Here is a 20,039-nt window from a genome sequence, read left to right as displayed (position 1 = left end):
CATGTCCAAAGGAAAAAAAAAGTGTGTGTGTGTGTGTGTGTATGTGTGTATACACACATACATATATATTAAAAAGTTTACATACAACAAATAACACTAGCTAGCATTTATATAGTTTTAATGTTTTAAAGAGTTTTAATGTTTGCAAAACACTTTATAAACATTCTCATTTGATATCAAACAAAAATCTACACAGTGGTCATGTCCAAAATTGCATGTCTCTTTCTGTACCTTGAGTTTATTTGTAAAACACAATGCCTCACACACTTTAATAAAAACTAACTACTACTGTTAATATTACAAAAGAATCAAACAATCGCCCAGTACTTCTGTTATGCTCTCCTGGACTGTAGGAAAGATTCCTGGGACGGTTGGGAAACTCATGAACAGATTTTCCTCTCCTGTCAGTTTGCACTGTCTGAGCAGCAACTCAAGGTCCAGGTCTCTTGCCCACTCAGAGCATAGCTTGGGCTTTCAGATTCTAGTAGGATCCCATCAGGATATTGGAGCTCTCCAATGTAGCTGCCGAAGATAGGAGCTTTCATTTCTTTGGTTCGATGGTTGGTGTCTGGTAATCAGGCCACAACCAAACAGGAGAGGCAGCCTGGCATTTGAGGTCCTGTCCCAGGCTCACCCAAGTAAGCACATGTTCTTGCTTCCATGTGCTATCCCACATGATATTCCAGAGCTAGGGGCACAGGGAGAAGAAGGAAAAGTTCTGTATCAGAAATAGCAAGAAGGCCAGTTGGACATAGAGGAGACATGGAAGGTGTAAGAAGACAGGAAGGGACTAAGTCATTTCATTCCCAAACTCAGGAGTTTAGAGTTAATCCTTGAGGGAAAGAATAGCCACTTGAATTTATTGAATGGGGAGAGGGAATATCACCTTGTCAAGTTTGTGCTTCAGGAAAACCACTTTGGTCGCTGTTTGGAAGATGGATTGGATCGGGGACAGATTTGAGGTAGAGGGACCCATGAGGAGGTTATTACAATAGTCCAGTGAGAGGTGATGGGGGTTGACTAGAGTGTTGACTGTGTGACGAAGAAACTGCGACAAGTAGGAGGGATGTTGTGCAAGTAGAATCAACAAGACATAAAATTGATCTGGACACGGAAGAGGGTCAAGGGAAGTGAAGAATAGAAGATACTGAGGTCAGGACCAGCCAGGACTTGCTGATCTCATTTTCCTCCTAAACCTATTAGTGCTAGCAATGGACTTTGCCAAGTCAGAGAGAACTTCCGAGTATTGGATCTTGGAGGTTGAACCTTTGTGGATGTTGAAGCAATCAAGGCTATGGTCATCCTCATCTGTGGCTGAGGGAGAATGAAGGTGTAGGTCAAGAGAATGAGGAAGAATGATGATCTGGGAAGCCCCTCCATGTTTGAGCCTCTCTAGACTCTGTGAGACTGGTTGCAGTGTACATTGACAGTATATACTGGGATAAGTGCAGAGCTAGAAGGAAAGTCTGCACTGAACTCTTTGAGGAAGGAGGACAAATGAGCTGGTGACCACTGCCACCAGGGTCTGGATAGATAGAAGTACAAATGAGAAGAGGTTGCTGAATGGAAGGGAGAGGTCTGGGAGTGGCAAGGAGGATGAGAAGCAGGCTTCCTCTCCCTCCTGATCTAATAGGTCCGCAGGCACGAGAAGAACATCTAGTCAGCGCTTCAACCAAGGATGCTATGTCTTCTGGAAGGAACCAGGTTTCACTGATTGCAAGGAAATGAAAGGGGAGTGAGAGAAATAACTCATTCAGTAAGGGCCATTTGGTAACAACGGAATGGGATTCCAAAGGGCAGAACCAGATAAGGGTACAGCAGAGGCAATGAGGAGTGATGTCAGGGAAAACCTGCTTTCTCCTAGGTGCACAGGGATTCAGAAAAGAGAAGGGGGAGAGTAACTAGCCCAATGACAGTAGATCGTCACACTTCACCCAGTGACAATTGCACTCCCTGCCCCCTCCCCAACCTAAGTTTATTTAATATTCTTCCTCGGGGATGAGGGAGGAAGGGCAGGGGATGAGGCCTTGGGTGGGGTCCATGGGGGGGGGGTCAAGAGACTTGATGTCTGGGCCCTTTTTTGACCAATAGTAGATTCACTTACTATCTCTTTAATCATGTGGTCTAGAATTTTGCCAGAAGAGAAGTCAAGCTCCCAGGCCTAGAGTTTGCAGGCTCTCTTCCAGTTGTTCTCCAGCCTTTTGGCTCAGAGTGTTCCTTAAGGGCTAGAATCCAGAACCTAGAACCTTTAAGTTGGTAACATTCTAGGAGAACAGGTGGGTGAGGATAGGTGTGGTTTCCATTCAAGAAGACCCACCATTTTTGTAGAGTTCATTGTGAGTTCAAAGTACAGTTTGTTTTGAATTTAGTATATTCTGTTTATTTTTTGAATACTATACTTACCACAGTACATATGCTGGGTAGGTAAATTTTATATTTAAACGATTTCCTCTGAAATAACATAGCTTTCAAAACTTCAAGACACACCTTGTGAAACTTGTGCATAAGCATTCCTGGCGCCCCCTTAGGGTACCACTCCTATTCTCTTGCTTCTTTGTGAAATAAGGACATTTGCCCTTCTCTAGTCATGCAGCACTGATGGTAGATTAGCACGCCTGTCTGCCAGTCCCTTTGGTCTGTTACAATGTAGTTCATCTGGTCCAGGTGACTGGAACTCATTATGAGAAGCTAGGGGCTCTCTTCCAGTCTCCCTGTTAATCTTGGATATCAACTTCCCGTCAGTCATTTTCATTCTGTCCTTTCCCAACTGTCCAAAGGTCATTCCTCTTGGCACAGGAAACAGAAGGCAACAAGGACTGAGCCGCCCACTCTGCTCTCAGTGCTTAGTTACTCGCTGTCCTAGGCATCCCAGCAACAATCTTCAATCTTCCTCTTTCCCGCAACAGACCTGAAAATCTCCTTTTTGTTCCTTAGCCATCTATCCTCAGCAACCTCAGCTCACATGCCATTGGTACCCATCCTCTGTTACCACTCTTTGCTTCCGACTCCTGTGCTTATCTTTCAAGAGTTGAAATTGATTGATGAGTTCTCTGTGTATTCGCCTTAGTAGCTACAGTCAACTTTTGTTTTTCCTCTTTCTAACACTGGATTTCAGTATAATTGGTGTCCTTTGTAATCCTATGTATTTTATTTTTAATTATTTTTTTCAATCAACAAAATTCCTCCTCTCTTTCCTACCTCCTCTATTCCTCAATAAGAAAGAATAAAAAACAAAACCCATTACAATCACGAATAGTCAAGCAAAAGCAAAACAAATTCCCGCATTGGACATGTCCAAAAAAATGCCTACAAAAAAATCACCTCTTTATCAGGAAGTGGGTAGCATGTTTCATCATGAGTTCCCTGCAATTGTGATTGGTCATTACATTGATCAGAATTCCTAAATCCTTCAGATATTGTCAGTATATAAATTTCTCCTGGTTCTATTCACCTCACTCCTCATTAGTTCATACAAGTCCTCCCTGGTTTCTCTGAAACAATCTCCATCATTTCTTACAGCACAATAGCACCCCACCACAATCCATGCCTCATACTTCTTCAGCCATTCCTCAGTTGGTGGGCACCCCTAAGTTTCCAGTTCTTGCCACTATGAAAAGGGATACTGGAAATGTTTTTGCTTATTTTAAGTAACGTTTGTTTTGCTTAAGGTTCATCCCTCCCTTAATTTTCACCCACCCCATTCTTCCCATTCTCATGTATTTAGAGGGTTGTCTGAAGCTCAGAGAGATTGTGAGCTGTCAATGGTCACATAGCTAGAAAGTGTCAGAAATGGGATGGAAATTCAGATCTTCCTAATTCCTAGTCCATCACTCCATCCACTATGCCACAAAGACACACACACACACACACACACACACACACACACACATGTATGGATCTGATTTCAAGCATATAACACCTTGAGTAACACAATGATCTTGCTGCTAGTATACCTTTTAGGCAGAAAATAAAAGCAAAAGTCCTTTGAATCATGATTATGTTTCTGAGAAATTTGATGTTGTTTCTTTATGTGTTTGCTTATCTGCGTCATTAGCATATCCGCTTACAGTAATGGTGGTGGTACATTCTTCAACTTGAAAAGGCTACAAGCCAAGATTAAAGTGGAGGGAGTGTTGGTGCATGATTATCTTTTTGCAGATGATTGTGCACTCGATGCAGCCTCTGAAGTTGAGATGCAACAAAGTATGGATCGATTTTCTCTGTTGCTTGTGCTAATTTTGGCCTAACAATTAACACCAAGAAAACACAGGTGCTCCCGTCAGCCTCCACCACACTATCCATACGTGGAACCGTCGGTTACAGCAAATGGAGACGTTTTGAATGCTGTGGATAAGTTCACTTACCGTGGTAGTGTACTTTCCAGGGATGCACACATTGATAATGAGGTTGACACATGCATTGCCAGAGCTAGCTCAGTGTTTGGAAGGCTCTGAAGGAAAATGTAGGAGAGAAGAGGTATTAGACTGACTACCAAACTGAAGGTCTACAGAGCCATTGTGCTGACCTTATTGTTGTATGCCTGTGAAACCTGGACAGTCTGCCAGCTCCTTGCCAGGAAACTGAATCGCTTCCATTTGAATTATCTTGGGAAGATTCTGAAGATCACCTGGCAGGATAAGATACCAGACACTGAGGTTCTTTCTTGAACTAAACTGCCAAGTATTCAGACTCTATTGCAGAGAGCGCAACTATGATGGGCAGGCCACGTTGTTCGAATGCAAAACATAGGCTTGCCAAAAAAATTATTTTATGGAGAACTCACACAGGGCAAGCGCTCATATGGTGGTCAGAAGAAGTGATACAAGGACACTCTCATGGGCTCTATAAGAACTTTGAAATTGATTGTGTGAGATGGGAGACACTGGCGTAGGATCACAGGACCGCCCAGCATGGCGTGCCCTCATCAGAGAAGGTGCTGTGCTCTATGAGCAAAGCAGAACTGAAGTAGCTCAAAAGAAATGTGAGATGCCCAGATTTAGAGAATCTACCCCAAATGTTCACATGGACTATTTGTGCCCCACCTGTGGTAGAATATTCTGAGCTCATATTGGACTGATCAGCCATAGTCTGACACACACATAGTGATATAATTTTGGTTGTATTTGAGAATGAAGGACAACAACCAATAGTAATGGTGATTAGTCAATCAATTAATAAACATTTATTAAGTTCCTATTATGTGCCAGGCACTGGGCTATGGACTGGGGATGCAAAAAAAGGCAAAAGACAGTCCCTGCCTTCTATGAGCTCATAATCTAATGAGAGAGAGACAGCACACAAACAATTACATACAAACTACATACAGGATAAATGGGAAATAATGAATAGAGGCAAAGGCATTAGAATGAAGACAGACTGGGAAAGGCTTCCAGTAAAAGATGAGATTTTTGTTGGCACTAAAAGAAGCCAGGGAGGTCTGTAGTCTGAGGGGAGAAGGGAGAGCATTCCAGGCATGGGGGACAACCAGAGAGAATGCCCAGGGCTGAGAGATGGAGGGTCTTGTTCATGGAACAGTCAGGAAATGAATGTCACTGGATCAAAGAGTTCTTGGGGAGGAGTAAGATGTAAGAAGATTGGAAAAGGAGTAGGGGACCAGGTTATGAAGGGCTTTGAATGACAAGCAAAGGATTTTGCATTTGATATCAAAAGTGACAGAGTTAGAGTTTATCGAGTAAAGGGGTGAAATAGACCTGTGAAAAATCACTTTAGTGGCTGAATAGAGAACGGACTGGAGTGGGAGAAACTGGGGTTGTACTTGAGGGATGTAATAAAAATTGAAACAACAGGGTTTGGCACCATATTCGATATGGGAGTTGAGAGATAATGGGAACTCCGAGAGGACACCTAGATTGAGAGCCTGAGGAGGGAGAATGGTGGTCCCCTTGACAGTAATATGAGGGAGGCTAAGGGAAATGAGAATGAGTTTAGTTTTGAGCATGTTGAGATGTCTACTGGACATCCAGTTTGAGATATCTGAAAGGCAGTTGGAGATTTGAGACTGGAGGTCAACAGAGAAGCAGGAAAGGTAGATTTGAGAATTCTCAGCATTAAATCCATGGGAGCTGGTGAGATCACCAGAGAAGTAGTATTTCAGTAGAAGAGAAGAGGGCTCAGGATAGAACCCTGAGGGACACCTAGGGTTAGTGATCTGGCTGAGGACTCAGCAAAGGAGACAGAGAAGGATCGCCAGAGAGATGGTGAGAGAACCAGGAGAGAGAGAGAGGTGTCTGGAAGACCTGGAGAGAAGAGAGCATGGAGGAGAAGAGGACGATCTCCAGTGCCCAAGGTTGTAGAGAGGTTAAGGAGAATGAGGATTGAGAAAAGGCCATTGGATTTGGCCACTGAGATCCTTAGTAACTTTGGAGAGGTCACTTTGGGCGGAATGAAAAGATCCGAAGGAGTGAAGAAGAGAGCTGGAAGAAAGCAAGTGGAGGCCTTTGCTAGGCATTTAGTCAGGAAGGGCAGAAGAGTCATAAGACGAGGAGCCAGACACTCCTCGAACTTGTGTCTGGTGCCTTCCTTCCATCGCCAGCTGGGGCCAGCTTGTTTTTGAGAGAACGGGGCAAGGAGCTTCGTCCGCTGCCCGACAGCAGCTCTCCCTGCCATCGTCTCCTAGCCAGCTTTCTCAGGTGAGAAGAGCGTCCCTCTAGCCTGCCATCTTCTATCTGTCCCAAACATCGCCTTCCACCTGTGCCTGCACAAGGCAACTTTCCCCCTCACCTGGGCCGCCTCTTGGACTCTTAATTTCTTCCTCCTTATAAATAAACTGCGTGATCTCGGCCAATCACCTCCTCTCTCTGAACCTGTTTCCTTATCCATTAAATGGAGATAACACTCGTTCTGCCTTCTTTCCTCAATCAGCCACCACGCATTCATTAAGCTATCAGTGGGAATAAAAGGACAAAAGAGAAACGATCCCTCCTCTCAGGGAGCTCACATTCTCCTGGGGTGACAGCGCGGAAGGGGGTTGGAGCCATCAGCCTCAGCCAGCCAGAAGGTCCTTGGCTAATGTGGGCTCTTTATCATGGTGTCTGGAGAGGCGCGTGGTACAGGAGGTGTGAGCCAGCCGAGGTCTTTGGGGATAAAGCCTGGGGGTAAAGACCTGCCCCTGACGCCGACACGCTCCGGGGCCCTGAGTAATGAAGTCACTGAGCTGCCCGTGCCCCCGACGGCTTGCGAACAAAGACTCGAAGACAAGCTGCTGATGGGCATCGCTGGAGGGAGGTAAGGAATCCTCAGTTTCCCACTGGGAAGAAACCAAAGTGCAAGGCCCGAGTAAAACCGGCACTTCCACTGCACTTTAAAGTGGGCAAATCCGCTTATAGACCCGCTCGCCCAGGACTCTCCCAACCCCAGGCGAGGGAGGCACCACAGCTATTATGTAGGATCACCCGTTTGCGTCGGGGCCTGCAGTGGATCTGAGGAAGGAATCGGGGATGTTCCTTTCGGAGAAGGGAAGGCTGGGGACTGCGGCTCGCGATAGCTGGGTTTGTTCGTTCTGTGGAATTAGGGAGATCAGGCTTGCCGGTTGGGCTCTAGGAAGAAGGAGCCGGGGCCACGAATGGGGGAAATTGCCAAGAGGCCGGTATTGGTTGACGTTGTCCCGAAGGGGTTACCTCAGAAAGACGGGGCGGGGGCAGTTCGCTTTCATTATCGGGTTCTTTTTCTGTTTCGGTTAAACTAGACTGCGCTTGAGGCTTCTTCCGACTTTCCATTCCTTCTACTCTGCGAAAACGCAGGCTCAGAGGGGTCAGGCGATTGAGCCCAGGACACACAGCGAGTGTCAGACAGGGGAACCTCTTGATTCCCAGTTAGGCACTCGAAGCCATGTTTGACGCGTATTTTCCTATTATCCTTCCCGGGGATCCTGGAGACCGAGGGTAGCCCCCTCACCCAGCGCGCCTCGCCCCGGTTCCCCGGGGCGGGATTTCTAACTCCAGTCCTGTCATGGAGACCGGAACCGTTCACCCTGAAGTCCCATCTTCTCCCTGGCTCCACTCCCTCGGTTGCATCCTGGAGCACCCCCCTGGCTCGCTTCCCTTGACTCCCCAGAGGCGCAGCGGCCGTCGGAGCGGGAGAGGCCCGTGGGGCCGAGGCGATGCCTGGCCAAGGAGGAAGGCGCAGGCGACACCTCGCTTCCATTGGCCGGCGTCCGCCTTTCACCTGGGGCACACCCAGCCCAGGCCTGCCCAGCCCCTCTGGCCCTGCCCTCGGGCCTCTCAGAGCAAAGTCCGCTGTCCTCGCCGCTGTCGCTGCGGGTCCGATAAGACGCGGCTGCCTGTGCCAGCTTCCTGACCCCAACGGGCGCACAGACGCCCGGACGCCCGGAACCCCGTGGGGCCCCCTCCCCGCCCAACCGCGCCCCCTGACCAGCCAAGATGCCGCTGGGACTTCGGGGCAAGAAGAAAGCCGGGCCCAAGGACGCGTCCAAGCTGATGGAGGGCGAGCGGGTCGCTCGGAGCACTGGGAGCGCCCGGCCCCTGCCCCTGGAGCTCCAGCCCAAGCCCAAGCCCAAGCTGGTGTTCCACACGCAGCTGGCACACGGCAGCGCCACGGGCACAGTGGAGGGCTTCTCTAGCATCCACGAGCTTTACGCCAAGATCGCCCAGGTGTTCGAGATCTCGCCCTCCGAGGTAAGGAAGGACACGGGGTCAGTGCCGGGTGCCGGGTGCCGGGTGCCTCGGCTGGCTGTCGCTTGCTGCCTGTCCTTCGATGCCCCGCAGATGGCCGCAGACCCCCTCCCCCGGCTCTGGAGGCAGGATCCCTGTGCCTCGAGGGCAGAGAGGGACCCACCTCAGACGCCATCCAGTAGGGCCCCCTCATTCCTCAGATTAGGAGACTGAGACCTGGAGACTTGAGACTTGCCTTCGCCTCCCAGGGAGTAAAGGACAGACCCTGGGACTCAAACCCACTTCCCTTTCTGGCTTCAAATCCCTCTTGAAGATTCCGACCACTTTGTCCTCGGGCAAATCATTTAGGCTTCCAGAGTCTCAATTTCCTTATCAGCCCAATGAGAAGGTCCGACTGGGAGGCCTGAGACGTTATCTTCAGCTTTAGAGCTACCCTCCTCGGCGGAGGGCAGGCGGAAAGAGGCCGTCGTGGCCATAGTCAAGGAGGGCAGGAGCCTGGGAGTCAGCAGAGACCAGAGTCCACAATCCATCTCTCAACATTTATTAATTCCTGAATCCAGGAGTCAAGTCGCTCAGCTTTCCTGGGCCTGACAGACCTCTTCCCTTCCCTGTGAAGCAGCTAATCACGCCGCCAGTAGACTCTTATGGAGGTGGAATGAATCCTACCGCGGCTCTCAGACTTTTTGGTCTCAGGACCCTCTCACTCTCATACAAACGACTGAGGCCCAAATGCCCCCTCCCCCGCTTTGGTTTATGGGTGGTCCATCTGTATTTACCATTTTAGACGTTCAGACCTCTTAGTGTTCCATGAAGATAGTTTTGATCTCAGTGACCCCCTGAAAGGGGCCCCTGGACCACACTTTTAAAGTAATAATGCATTAAAAGTGCTCTCTTAAGAGGCAGTGTGGGGCAGTGGCTAGAGCTGGTCTCGGAGTCAGGAAGCCCAGGGGTCAATCGGACTGAGACACACTAGACGAATTAATAAATAACCTGTCAGCAGCTCACACTCCAAGTCTACAAGGGAGTTTCTTCTCTGCATGCTGCAGGGGTTTCCACTCTGGAAATTCTGTTCCCTGAGAGTTTAAAAATCAATGCAAGGCACAGTGCACGAGGTTCTAGGGCCGGTAGAGAAAAGAGTAGGAATTTGCCTGGAGCAGGTTGGAAGACGGGAAACCCAGCTCCCGGGTCCCAGATGCGAGAGACAAGGATAAAAGCTGGAGGGTCTTGGAGGCTCTGGAAATGGTCCTTGTTCCCCGACGCCAATCCGAAGGTCCGAGTACTTGGCCGGAGAGTGAGGGGTCTGCCCTTTGGCTGTGAGCACCTGTGAGGGGGAGGGCAGTCAGGACCTCCTGGCCTAGGCTTCCACCTTCCGCTCAGATTCTTCCCGGAGGGACCAGAGGCCCTGCTTCGGCAGCACTTGGGGAGCCAGGTGAGGTGCCATCTCCCAGCAGAGCCAAACGAAGAGCAGCTTCCCTTTCCTCTCACCCTTGCTGTTTGCAGCATTACTCCCCCCAACCCCGCCCCCACCCCACAAGAAAAAAATGGGTCGCTGCGACCGTGAGACCAGTCTAAGCAGTTTAATTTACAGAGGGAAAGGACAGTGATGATAACGCCTGACCCAGAAGCATTGAGTACTGAGGAATCGCGCCGCCATCCTGGGCTGAAACGCTAATTCTAAGGCTAGCCTCACTACCCGAATGACCTTGGTTAAGTTCCTTCCCTTCCCTGTGCCTCGGGCTCCTCACGTGTCACTTGAAGGCCTGGAAGCTTCCTTCCAGTTCTAGAGTAAAGATCTCTGTCGGGCTTTGAGCCGTGCAGAAGGCTGTTGGTATGGCATCCGTGAGGCTCCAATGGATTTGTGATCTCATCCATATCGACCAACCAGTCAATCAACAAGCGTGCTGTTGTAAGTGCCTGATGTTTGCCAGGCACTATGTTAAGTGCTAGGGAAATAAAGACAAAACCAGAGACTGCTGTCAAGGAGCAGCGGGCATTGGAAGGGAGGAGACACATGTAAACAAATAGGTACATGCCGAAGACGAGGGGAAAGAAGGTAGTGTCAGAGGGAAAGGCTCAGTTGGCTGAGAGGAAGGGAGGAGAAGGCCGGTCCCTCCTTCTGTGATGACTCTTGACTGTGGCCTCCCATGATGGCTAGTCACTCTTGTCCCTTGTCTGTCACCTCCCAGAAAGTAGCCCCAGAAAGTCTACCCAATATGGCATCAGCCTTTGTCACTTTGTTTTGACATCTCTAAATTACCAGTGAAGCGCTCAAGCTGCCCACAGCAGGTAGGTAGCACAGGCATTATTTATTTCCATTTTACAGGTGAGGAAACTGAGGCTCAAATCAAGTCAAGAGACATTTATTAAGTGCCTACTATGTGCTAGGCACAGTGCTAAGCATCAGGAATACAAAGAATGGCAAAAAAAAAATAGTCCCTGCTCTCAAGGAGCTCACAGTCTAATTAGGGGAAGACATCATGGAAATATGATGTGGGGGTGATAGTCTTACTGGGAAGGTATAAGATTCAGAAGTAGTGGGGGTCTCAGAGAGCTGGTGACTTGTCCAAGTTCACACAGTCGATATCTGTGATTCGGCCCTGGGTTCTTTCAGTTCTTCTTCTTTGTCCTATCTATAGCTCCCTTTCTATATATTTGTTTGCATATTGTCTGGCCCATTCGATTGTAAGCTTCTTGAGGGCAGGGACTGTCATTTGCCTCTTTTTGTATCCTTAGTGGTTAGCAGGTGCTGGATTGATTGAATGAATCTGCTACACAAACTACTATTCAAAGGATAGTCAGCAGCACTGGCATAGGGTTGGCATCTGCCATAGACAAACTATGCCTGGAGAAAAAGAGGTTGACTTTCTCAGCTGATGGTTTGGTTAATTGGGTTTGTAGAATGGACGTTTAGACACTGAAGCATTCAGCTTTGGCCCGGCACCCAGTAGGCACCAATAGAGGGACTGTGAGATCTGTTTTTGCTGCCTGTTTGTTTGGGGTGACAGGCAAGGGCGGGAGAAGGTGTCAAGCACTTTTTCTTGGTGTGAGCCAGGGGGGACCTTATCTTCTCCTCAGTCCTAGAAACAGTCCAAAGGCCAGGTGGCCTTGAACCAGTGGGAAGGCACCACCAGGGCTTTGAGCTGACCCCAGGGGCATAGCCCTCCATCTCTCCTTTCCTATTGTTTCTGCATTTTTGCTGAGGAAAAAGTGAGGTCAAGGCAACGTTCCGACAAAGAACATGAAAGGGAACTTTCAGTGTAACATTTCAGAGCTCCTCAGGGCCTGCAGAAGTGCCCAGCAGCAGACAGAAGTCCAGAAAACCAGTTATTTTATGATAGTGAGGGAGAGAAATGAGGAAAGTCACACGCAAGAGCAATTTCTGAATGAGAGCCTATAAACTGTGACCTGGGTTCAAATTCCACCTTTGATACTGACCAGTTGTGTGACCATAGGCAAGCCATTTAATGTCTGTTTGCCTCAGTTTCCTCATCTGTTAAGTGAGGAGGTTGGATTGGCTCTGAGGTCCCTTCCAGCTCTCTGATCCTTTGATCTATAACATGGAGAAGGGGGAAGAGAGTTGGCCTGGAAGACAGGGGTTCAGGTCTCCCCTCTCACCCACTGGCTGAGAGACCAGGAAGTCCTTTAGCCTCTAGAATATCAGTTACAGAACAGTGGCGGATGTACGGACTGTCTTTCCTCAGTGAAAATTCCACATGCCAAAAGTCTAAAAAGCCACACAAAACAAATAACCCAACTTTTAGGTACCCAGCTGATCAGATGGGTCAGTTGGTCTGGCTGAGGTTTTGGGGGACATCCCTTCCAGCCTCCTGGGACAGAGGAAGGGTGCTGACCTTGGAATTACAGGACCTGAGTTTGAATCCTAGCCCTGTCCCTTTTGACCTGCCTGACCTTGGGCAAATCATTTCATGTCTCTAGACTCCACTTTCCTCAACTTTAAAATGAAAGGATTAAGCCAGATGACCCCTGAGTCTTCCAAGTCTAGGACCTGTGGCCTAGTACTCTTGAAAGAGAGGAGACTTCATAGGACGTGGCCTAATGGATAGAGCCCTGAACTGGGCATTAGAAGGACCTGAGTGGTAGTTTTTGAGTGCAAACCTGGGTAAATTTCTTCAACTCTCTGAGCCTCAATTTGCTCATTTGTAGAATGGGGATAATAACATCTACCTATCTTACTTGATTCCTAAATATAAGTTGTTATCATTTTGTTCTTTGACTAGAGGAGGGCTGAATGGATCAAATAGGTTATTTCTGTGGGCAGCATTGGAGTTCAGGGATACTTTTTTTTATAGGTGTGCACATTTCTCACACCAAGTTCTAGCCCAAGGCGTTAATGCCTCTCAATGGTGTCTCAGGTCTAAACAAACAAACAAGCAAAAAAAGATTAAAAAATCCCCAAGCCTCACAAACTAGATGAAAGGCATCATTAGGTTAGTTTATTGTTCATTCCATCGCGAGGAACTCAGTTGATCATTTAGAAAGAAAAGTAACTTATTAAAAGAGAAGTGTCTGGCAGCACACTCCCTTCCCGTCCCACTCCCCCAGAAAGGACAGTGGCACTCTGGGCTTTTGAGCAGTCATCTGGGTCACCAGAGCCAGAAGTGTTGGGAAGAGAAAGGCCTGGCCTTGCTCTGGGCCCCGGCCAGTGAGGATGTGAATAGCTTTGTCTGAAGAATCCTGTGAAAATGAATCTTGTCTAGAGAACGGGGGAAATGAAAACCCCAGGTTCCATCTTTTCTTATATAAAATGTCCAGCACTGTCCTGGAAGATGTGGAGAAGGTGTTCATTAAATTCCCATTCAATGTTTGTCCTGGAACTGGTCACATAAAGCTTGCTTGCTGATTTTAAAAGGAAACTCCACATGGACAGGCATTGCTGCACAGACCCACTTAAAATGGACACACATTTCACAGAGGATATTTCTTTTTACCCTAATTTTTGATTCATTGTTTGAAATGTTAAGGCTCAGTGATGGGGAGGATTCAGAGTGTGACTTTTTAAAAAAATTTTTATTTTTATATTAATTTATTTTGATTTATCAATAATCACTTCCATATGCTTTTGAGTTGAAAATTTTTCTCCCCCTTCCTCCCCACCACCCTCCCCAAGATGGTGCACAATCTGATATAGGCTATACATTTACATTCATATTAAACATATTTTCACATTAGCGATGTTGTAAACAAAAATTAAAACCAATAGGAAGAACCATCAGAAAGAGGAAACAAAACACAACTGAAAGGAAAAAAAAATAGCAATTCAACTTCCATAGTTCTTTCTTTGGATGTGGACAGCATTTTCCATCACAAGGCCTCTGGAGATGTCTTAGATCCTTGTATTGCTGGGAAGGGTTAAGTTTATCAATATTAGTCATCACACAATGTGGCTATTATTGTGTACAACGTTCTCTTAGTTCCGCTCACTTCACTCAGCATCAGACCATACAAGTCTTTCCAGGTTTTTCTGAAGTCAGCCTGTTCATCATTTCTTACAGCACAACAGTACTCCATCATATTCATATACCACAACTTGCTCAGCCATTCCCCAATTGATGGGCATCCTCTCCATTTCCATTTCTTTGCCACCACAAAAAGAGCTGCTATGAATATTTTTGTACATGTGGGTCCTTTTTCTATTTGTATGATCTCTTTGGGATATAGCCCTAGAAGTACTATTTCTGGGTCAAAGGGTATGCACATTTTTATAGCCCTTTGGGCTTAGATCCAAATTGCTCTCTAAAATGGTTGAATCATTTCACAACTCCACCAACAAGGCATTAGTGTTCCAATTTTCCCACACGTTCTCCAACATTTATCATTTTCCTGTTTTGTCATGTTGGTCAATCTGATGGGTGTGATGTGGTACCTCAGAGTTGTTTTGATTTGCATTTCTCTAATCAATAGTGATTTAGAGGATTTTTTCATATGACTATAGATGGCTTTAATTTCTTCATCTGAGAACTGTCTGTTCATATCCTTTGACCATTTATCAATTGGGGAAAAAGTGTGGCTTTTTAAAAAACAAAAATGGTGAATTTGAAAGGGGGCCCTTTCAGAAGCAGATACATCATTTCCCCAGAGCTTGACATTTTCAAAAACTGAAACTGCTGTGTATTTTTGTTTTTGAATAGATTTCAAATACTATTATCCTTCACTCACTTGTATACATGTTCTTATTTTTGTGAGGAGGCATTTCTTCTAGATAAGAGAGAGAATTGTAGCTTGGCTACAATTCTACAGTGAGACCTTGGATAGTTCACTTAACTGCCAGGGCCTCAGTTTACCTATCTGTAAAACAAGGAGGTAGAATAAGATCACAGAATCTCAGGAGTTGGAAGAATCCAACCAATGGCTGAGAATCTCCCCTACAGTATTTGCCTCAAGTGGCCATCCATCCTTTACTGGAAGACCTCTAAGTGAGAGAGAACTCTTGACCTCTTAAGACATCCCAACTCACTCTTGGAAAGCTTTGATTGTTGCCTTGGAAGGGAACCTAGAAGAGTTCTAATCCAAACCTACCTGAAGCATAAACTCCCTTCGCCACAGAAGCCACAAATGTTCATCTTGTCCCATGAGGAGGCGCTCATTGGCTTGGTTCTTGTAAGTCCTGGGAAGCTCTTCCTTTGGTGGAGTCCCAGATGGCTCCTTGACCCCTCTCCCCTCAGCCGCTTCCCCCCACAAATGACTAAACCACTTTTGGGTGGTCTTACACTTAAATCCTTCAGAATGACTGGCCACCTTCTCTCCAGGCTCCATGGGCAATGAAACAGAAATCTACATTCTTTTTCTGTTTTGGCACAAACGACTTTTTTTGGACTTGATTTACCAGCCAATCTTCAAAGCTTGGTATCACTCATGAAAGCAGGCATTTTGAGAAAGATTTCATTTTCATAGCATCAATTAAGAGATAAATGGTTCTGCAAAAATATTGGTTGGCACAGGTGGTTGCTGAGAGAGAACCAAGAGGGTTATAACTTTGGTGGTGCCCTCTAGAGCACGGTGCAGACCAAGTGAGCTTATCATCTGGTGATGTTGGTGAATGAAGGAACCAAGCATGTATTAAGTGTCTACTATGTGCCAGATATTATGCTCATTGCTTTATAAATGTGATCAGTTTTAGCCTTACAACGATCTGGGGAGGTAGGTGCTGTTACTATCCCCACTGTAAAGTTGAGGAAACTGAGGCAGACAGAGGTGAATGACTTGCACAGAGTCACACAGCTAGGGAGTGTCTGGGGCTGGATTTTAATTTAGGTCTTCCTGGCTCCTGGTGCAATGCCCTATCCACTATGCCAGTAGCTACCTCAAGGGGTGGAAGCCTGGCATATGTGTAGTCATGCAAAACATATCCCTAATAGTCATATTGTGAAAGAAAATATAGACAAAAACTCAAGAAAAATAAAGTTTTAAAAAAGTATGCTTCAATCTGCATTCAGACACCATCAGTTCCTTCTCTGAGGATGGATAGCATTTTTCATCCTAAGTCCTTCAGAGTTGTCTTGGATCGTTGTATTGCTGAGAATAGCTAAGTCATCCACAGAAGAGGCTTAAATTTTAATAGGAGCAGACAGCACATAAAAAGGAAGATGGAAAGTTGGGGGTGGGGAGGGAGAAGGAGCTTCAGGGACAGAGTGAACCTCCCTGGGAAGAAGGAAGAACCAGGGTGATGGAGAAAGGCTAAAAAGGCAAGAGAGGAATGAAGACCTGTTTCAGGAGATGATAGAATCAGAAGATGGTCCTGATATGGGCACCCAGGTGACCTTCGACTTCCAGCAAAAGACATTGGGGAACCTGTCTCTGATAGAACATTTACCTTTAGAAATCTAATACGTGCAGCTAGGTGGTGTGGTGTGTGAAGTGTGGGACTTGGAGTCTGGAAGATCCAAGTTGAAATCCAGCCTCAGACACTCACTGTGTGACTCTGGTCATGCCTCTTTAACCACTGACAGCCGCAGCTTCTCCATCTGTAAAATGGGTGTAATAATAGCTTCTCTCACAGAATCAAATGAGCTAACATAGGTGAAATGCTTTGCAAAGCTAAAAAGAAAACCAAAACAACTCTCTTTAAATACCTGTTTTTGTTATTTTATCTTCATTGAGCAGTGGCTGAAGAAGTCATTCAGAAAATGTGTTCACTCTGTTTTCCCCCATGGTTTAAGTCCCTTCTCTTAACAATTACAAGCTCTCAGGTTTCGACTTTAAAGTGGCCTTAAAGGGACGTGTGGAGACCTGGGGCTCCAGGAAAGGGCTCCTGTTTACTGATCCTTGAAATGATCCATAGCCATCGATGGAGCCATGGGAAGAATTGCTGAGTTCTCTGCCAATGACAGGGTCAGATCCCACATCCCAGAGTGCATCCTAAGTATCATTAAGTCCTGCTCTCTGGTCTCCTCTGACATTTCCCTGCCCATCCTTCACGTAGCTAAATGTGTTCTGTTCTTTTGGTTCATTCCTACCCTTTATTCTTTAAAAAAACAAAAACACAAGCACACAACTTCCCCTCCAAAAAAAAAAATAAACCAACATCTAGACATTTTATTGATGTTGTTTGTTTTCATATAACACATATTTTTGAATAGGACCTTCCCTCCTCCCTGACCAGCAAATATGGTTATTTTTTAAACCACCAAAAAGCAGTTCAGTAAAACCTTCTGGAAAAGTATGCACCGCTCTCCACAGTAGCGCCCCACTTCCATGAAAGGAGGGAGGCACATCTTACTGCTTTTCTTGGGTGAAGATTGGTTGTTATGATGAATCGCACCCCATTCCCTTTCACTTTCACTGTTCTTTTTGATCTCCATTGTTTTAGAGTCATTCTACAGATTCTGGATAGTCCCTTCACATAGGGCTTCCCATGTTTCTTTGAATTTTTTGTTTGTCATTTCTTACAGTACAATGATACTCAATTACTTTCACATACTACAACACAACTTGTTTATCCATGCCCCAATTGATGGGCACTCGACTCGTTTCCAGTTTTTTACTGCTGTGAAAACTTATTGCCCTGAATATTTGCCCAGATTGGGACCTTTGACCTCTTTGGAGGTGTAACATGCCCAGTAAGAAGTGCTGCTGGGTGCCGGGTGCAGACTACTTTTGTGGTTGCATCGTTTCAGAGTGTTTCCCAGAATAGTTCTGCCCCTTTATTCTTGGGGTGATTCGCTGCCTCTTCACCGCCAGAACATTGAAGAATAAAGGTGATAGAGGTAAAGCAATGCAGAGGAGAGAGGACTGACTGTGTCTTCTGCTGGTGCAGCCCTTCCAGTGATCCAGTCATTGCCACCACTAAGCCCTCCCTCCCCTGCTCGCTCTCTCCCTCCCCCAACCATCTGCTCATCCCAGTTGGACAATTTTCAGCCCTGACCCCCCCCCTCCACCCCCTACCCCTACTATTTTTTTCCCACTCTCAGGCAGCTGAATGTTCCTGGAGACAGTTTCCAGAATATGCTGCTGTCATTCATGCTGTCTCGGATCAGCTGGCTTTGACTCCTCTCTTGCTGACTCCCTCTCACATTCCTAGGCTCAGCTGTTCCAAACCTTTCCCTATTCTTTCTTCTGGAGCCTTCGGTCACACCCTGGCCATACCTCTTTCTTCAGATGACTTCAGTTCCATCCACCCCCACCCACCCCACCCACTCTCCATTCTCATTCTCTGCCTTAGAAGGTTTTCTTTTCCTCTATCCAATATTATTTTCAGAATCACAGAATTTCAGAACTGGAAGGGACCCTAATGGCCATCTATACCAACTCTAACCTGGAAAAGAGCCTCATTCTAACCTTTCCTGAAACTTGTCTGAAGCCCTTCAAAGAGGAGAGCTTACTGCCTCTCATGGCCATCCCTAACACTTGGACAGCCCTAAACATCAGGGAGTTTTCCTGCCTTCGAGTCCAAATTGGCCTCTCTGCCGTTTCTGCCTATTTCCCTGGATTCTGGAGCCAAAGAGAACATCCTCTTCTATATGACTGCCTCTAGTCCTCCAAGACAGATTGTCTCCCCTCACTCAGTTCCACTGTAGTTCTTTCAACTAACCCTCAGAGGGCAGGGACTTGACGCCTCTTTCTTCATATCCCTCCTACATGAAGCATAAGATCCCAGGGGCAGCTTCACCAGGCCAGAGCCTGGCTCGATGATAGATGAGATCTTGTCGTTAGCGCCTTGCACTTATTTTCTTAATGAATCCTGCCATCTAACTAGCTGGGCTGCCATCTTATACTTCTGACTTACCATTACTGCCTCATCTTACGGGTGGTCTTTGCCCATACAGATCATAATTCCCCATGTCTTAGTCACTGTGGACTAAAAAATTCACCCCCCCCCCTTTGGGTCAACCTGGAGACAACACTAATATGGAGCATTTGTATAGATAGTACTTTAAGATTGATAAAGCACTTTACATGTTATCTCATTTGATTCTCACAACACCTGGGAGGTAGGTGCTGTTATGATACCCATTTTATAGATGAGGAAACTGAAGCAGAGGTGAAGTGACTTGTCCAGGGTCACACAAGTAGGACATTTCTGAGGCCAGATTCAAATTCAGGTATTGCTGAGTCCGGTCTTGGCGATGTCTCAAGAGCTCCCCTGAGCTTCTTGCTAGATGACCACAAGATGGGAGTGGCATTTCCAAGTTCTAGGGGTTGTATTAGACCATCAGCAGGATGATGTGACTGCCAAGAAATTCCTATAAACCTCAGCTGACGGGGAGAGGCTTGGGTTTGTGTTCTTCTTCACTAGTGGTCTCCAAGCCAAGCTAGGAGAACCATTTTTGACAGGGTTTTTTTTTTTTCTTCAGGTATGAACTGAACTGAGACAGTGTAGTATGGAGGATAGAGAGCTGGAGCCAGGAAGACTTGAGTTCAAGTCTCACCTCTGACCTTGGGCACTTCTCCTCCAAAGGTTCTAGGCGAGTTTTGGAGAAGGAGCCAGTCTAAGTTAGTGGAGAGAGTTTCCTCACCTGGGAGTCCCTTATGCCAGTGAAAGCACCGGTGTGGGCATCTTCCTCCCTGTGCCTTAACTTCTCATCTGTCTGAGAGACTGTATTCGAAAAGGGACCTGGAGTCTGTGAATTTGAAGACAATGGCTAAGTGGGTTTTCCTCTGACTGACTTCTGCCGTTACCCTCCGTGTTTGATTTTCAGCCTCTGTCCCTAGGCTTTAGCAGGCTGTCCCCCCAGGGCCAGGCACTTCAAAGGCGACTGGATGTCTCCAGGGTCCTACCTAACTTTCCAGCTGTCACACATGCTTAACTGAAGCTCTGTGTATGTCTCTAATTTCCCCAGGCAGTAATAAAATGACTCCTTCTGTGTCCCCAGTGCCTTTCATTTTGTCCTTAATGTCCTTGCCAAAAACCCAAAAATGGCCTGGATGTGC

At 46.6% G+C, this 20,039-nt stretch overlaps 1 protein-coding gene across 1 annotated transcript in view; it reads left to right on the top strand.

The window, feature by feature from the left end:
• Positions 1 to 8,399: 8,399 nt before the first annotated feature.
• The window catches only part of GIPC2 (GIPC PDZ domain containing family member 2), a 65,411-nt gene continuing 53,771 nt past the window's right edge, over positions 8,400 to 20,039 (top strand). The window contains exon 1 of the mRNA XM_027874091.1: positions 8,400 to 8,654. Coding sequence (XP_027729892.1) covers positions 8,400 to 8,654 — 255 coding nt within the window. The remainder of the gene's footprint in view (positions 8,655 to 20,039) is intronic.

The sequence above is a fragment of the Vombatus ursinus genome, unplaced genomic scaffold (genome assembly GCF_900497805.2).
Source record: "Vombatus ursinus unplaced genomic scaffold, bare-nosed wombat genome assembly UNPS02014804.1, whole genome shotgun sequence".
NCBI lineage: Eukaryota > Metazoa > Chordata > Mammalia > Diprotodontia > Vombatidae > Vombatus > Vombatus ursinus.
Note: the sequence above shows the minus strand (reverse complement) of the source record. Positions and strands in the feature narration are given on the sequence as shown.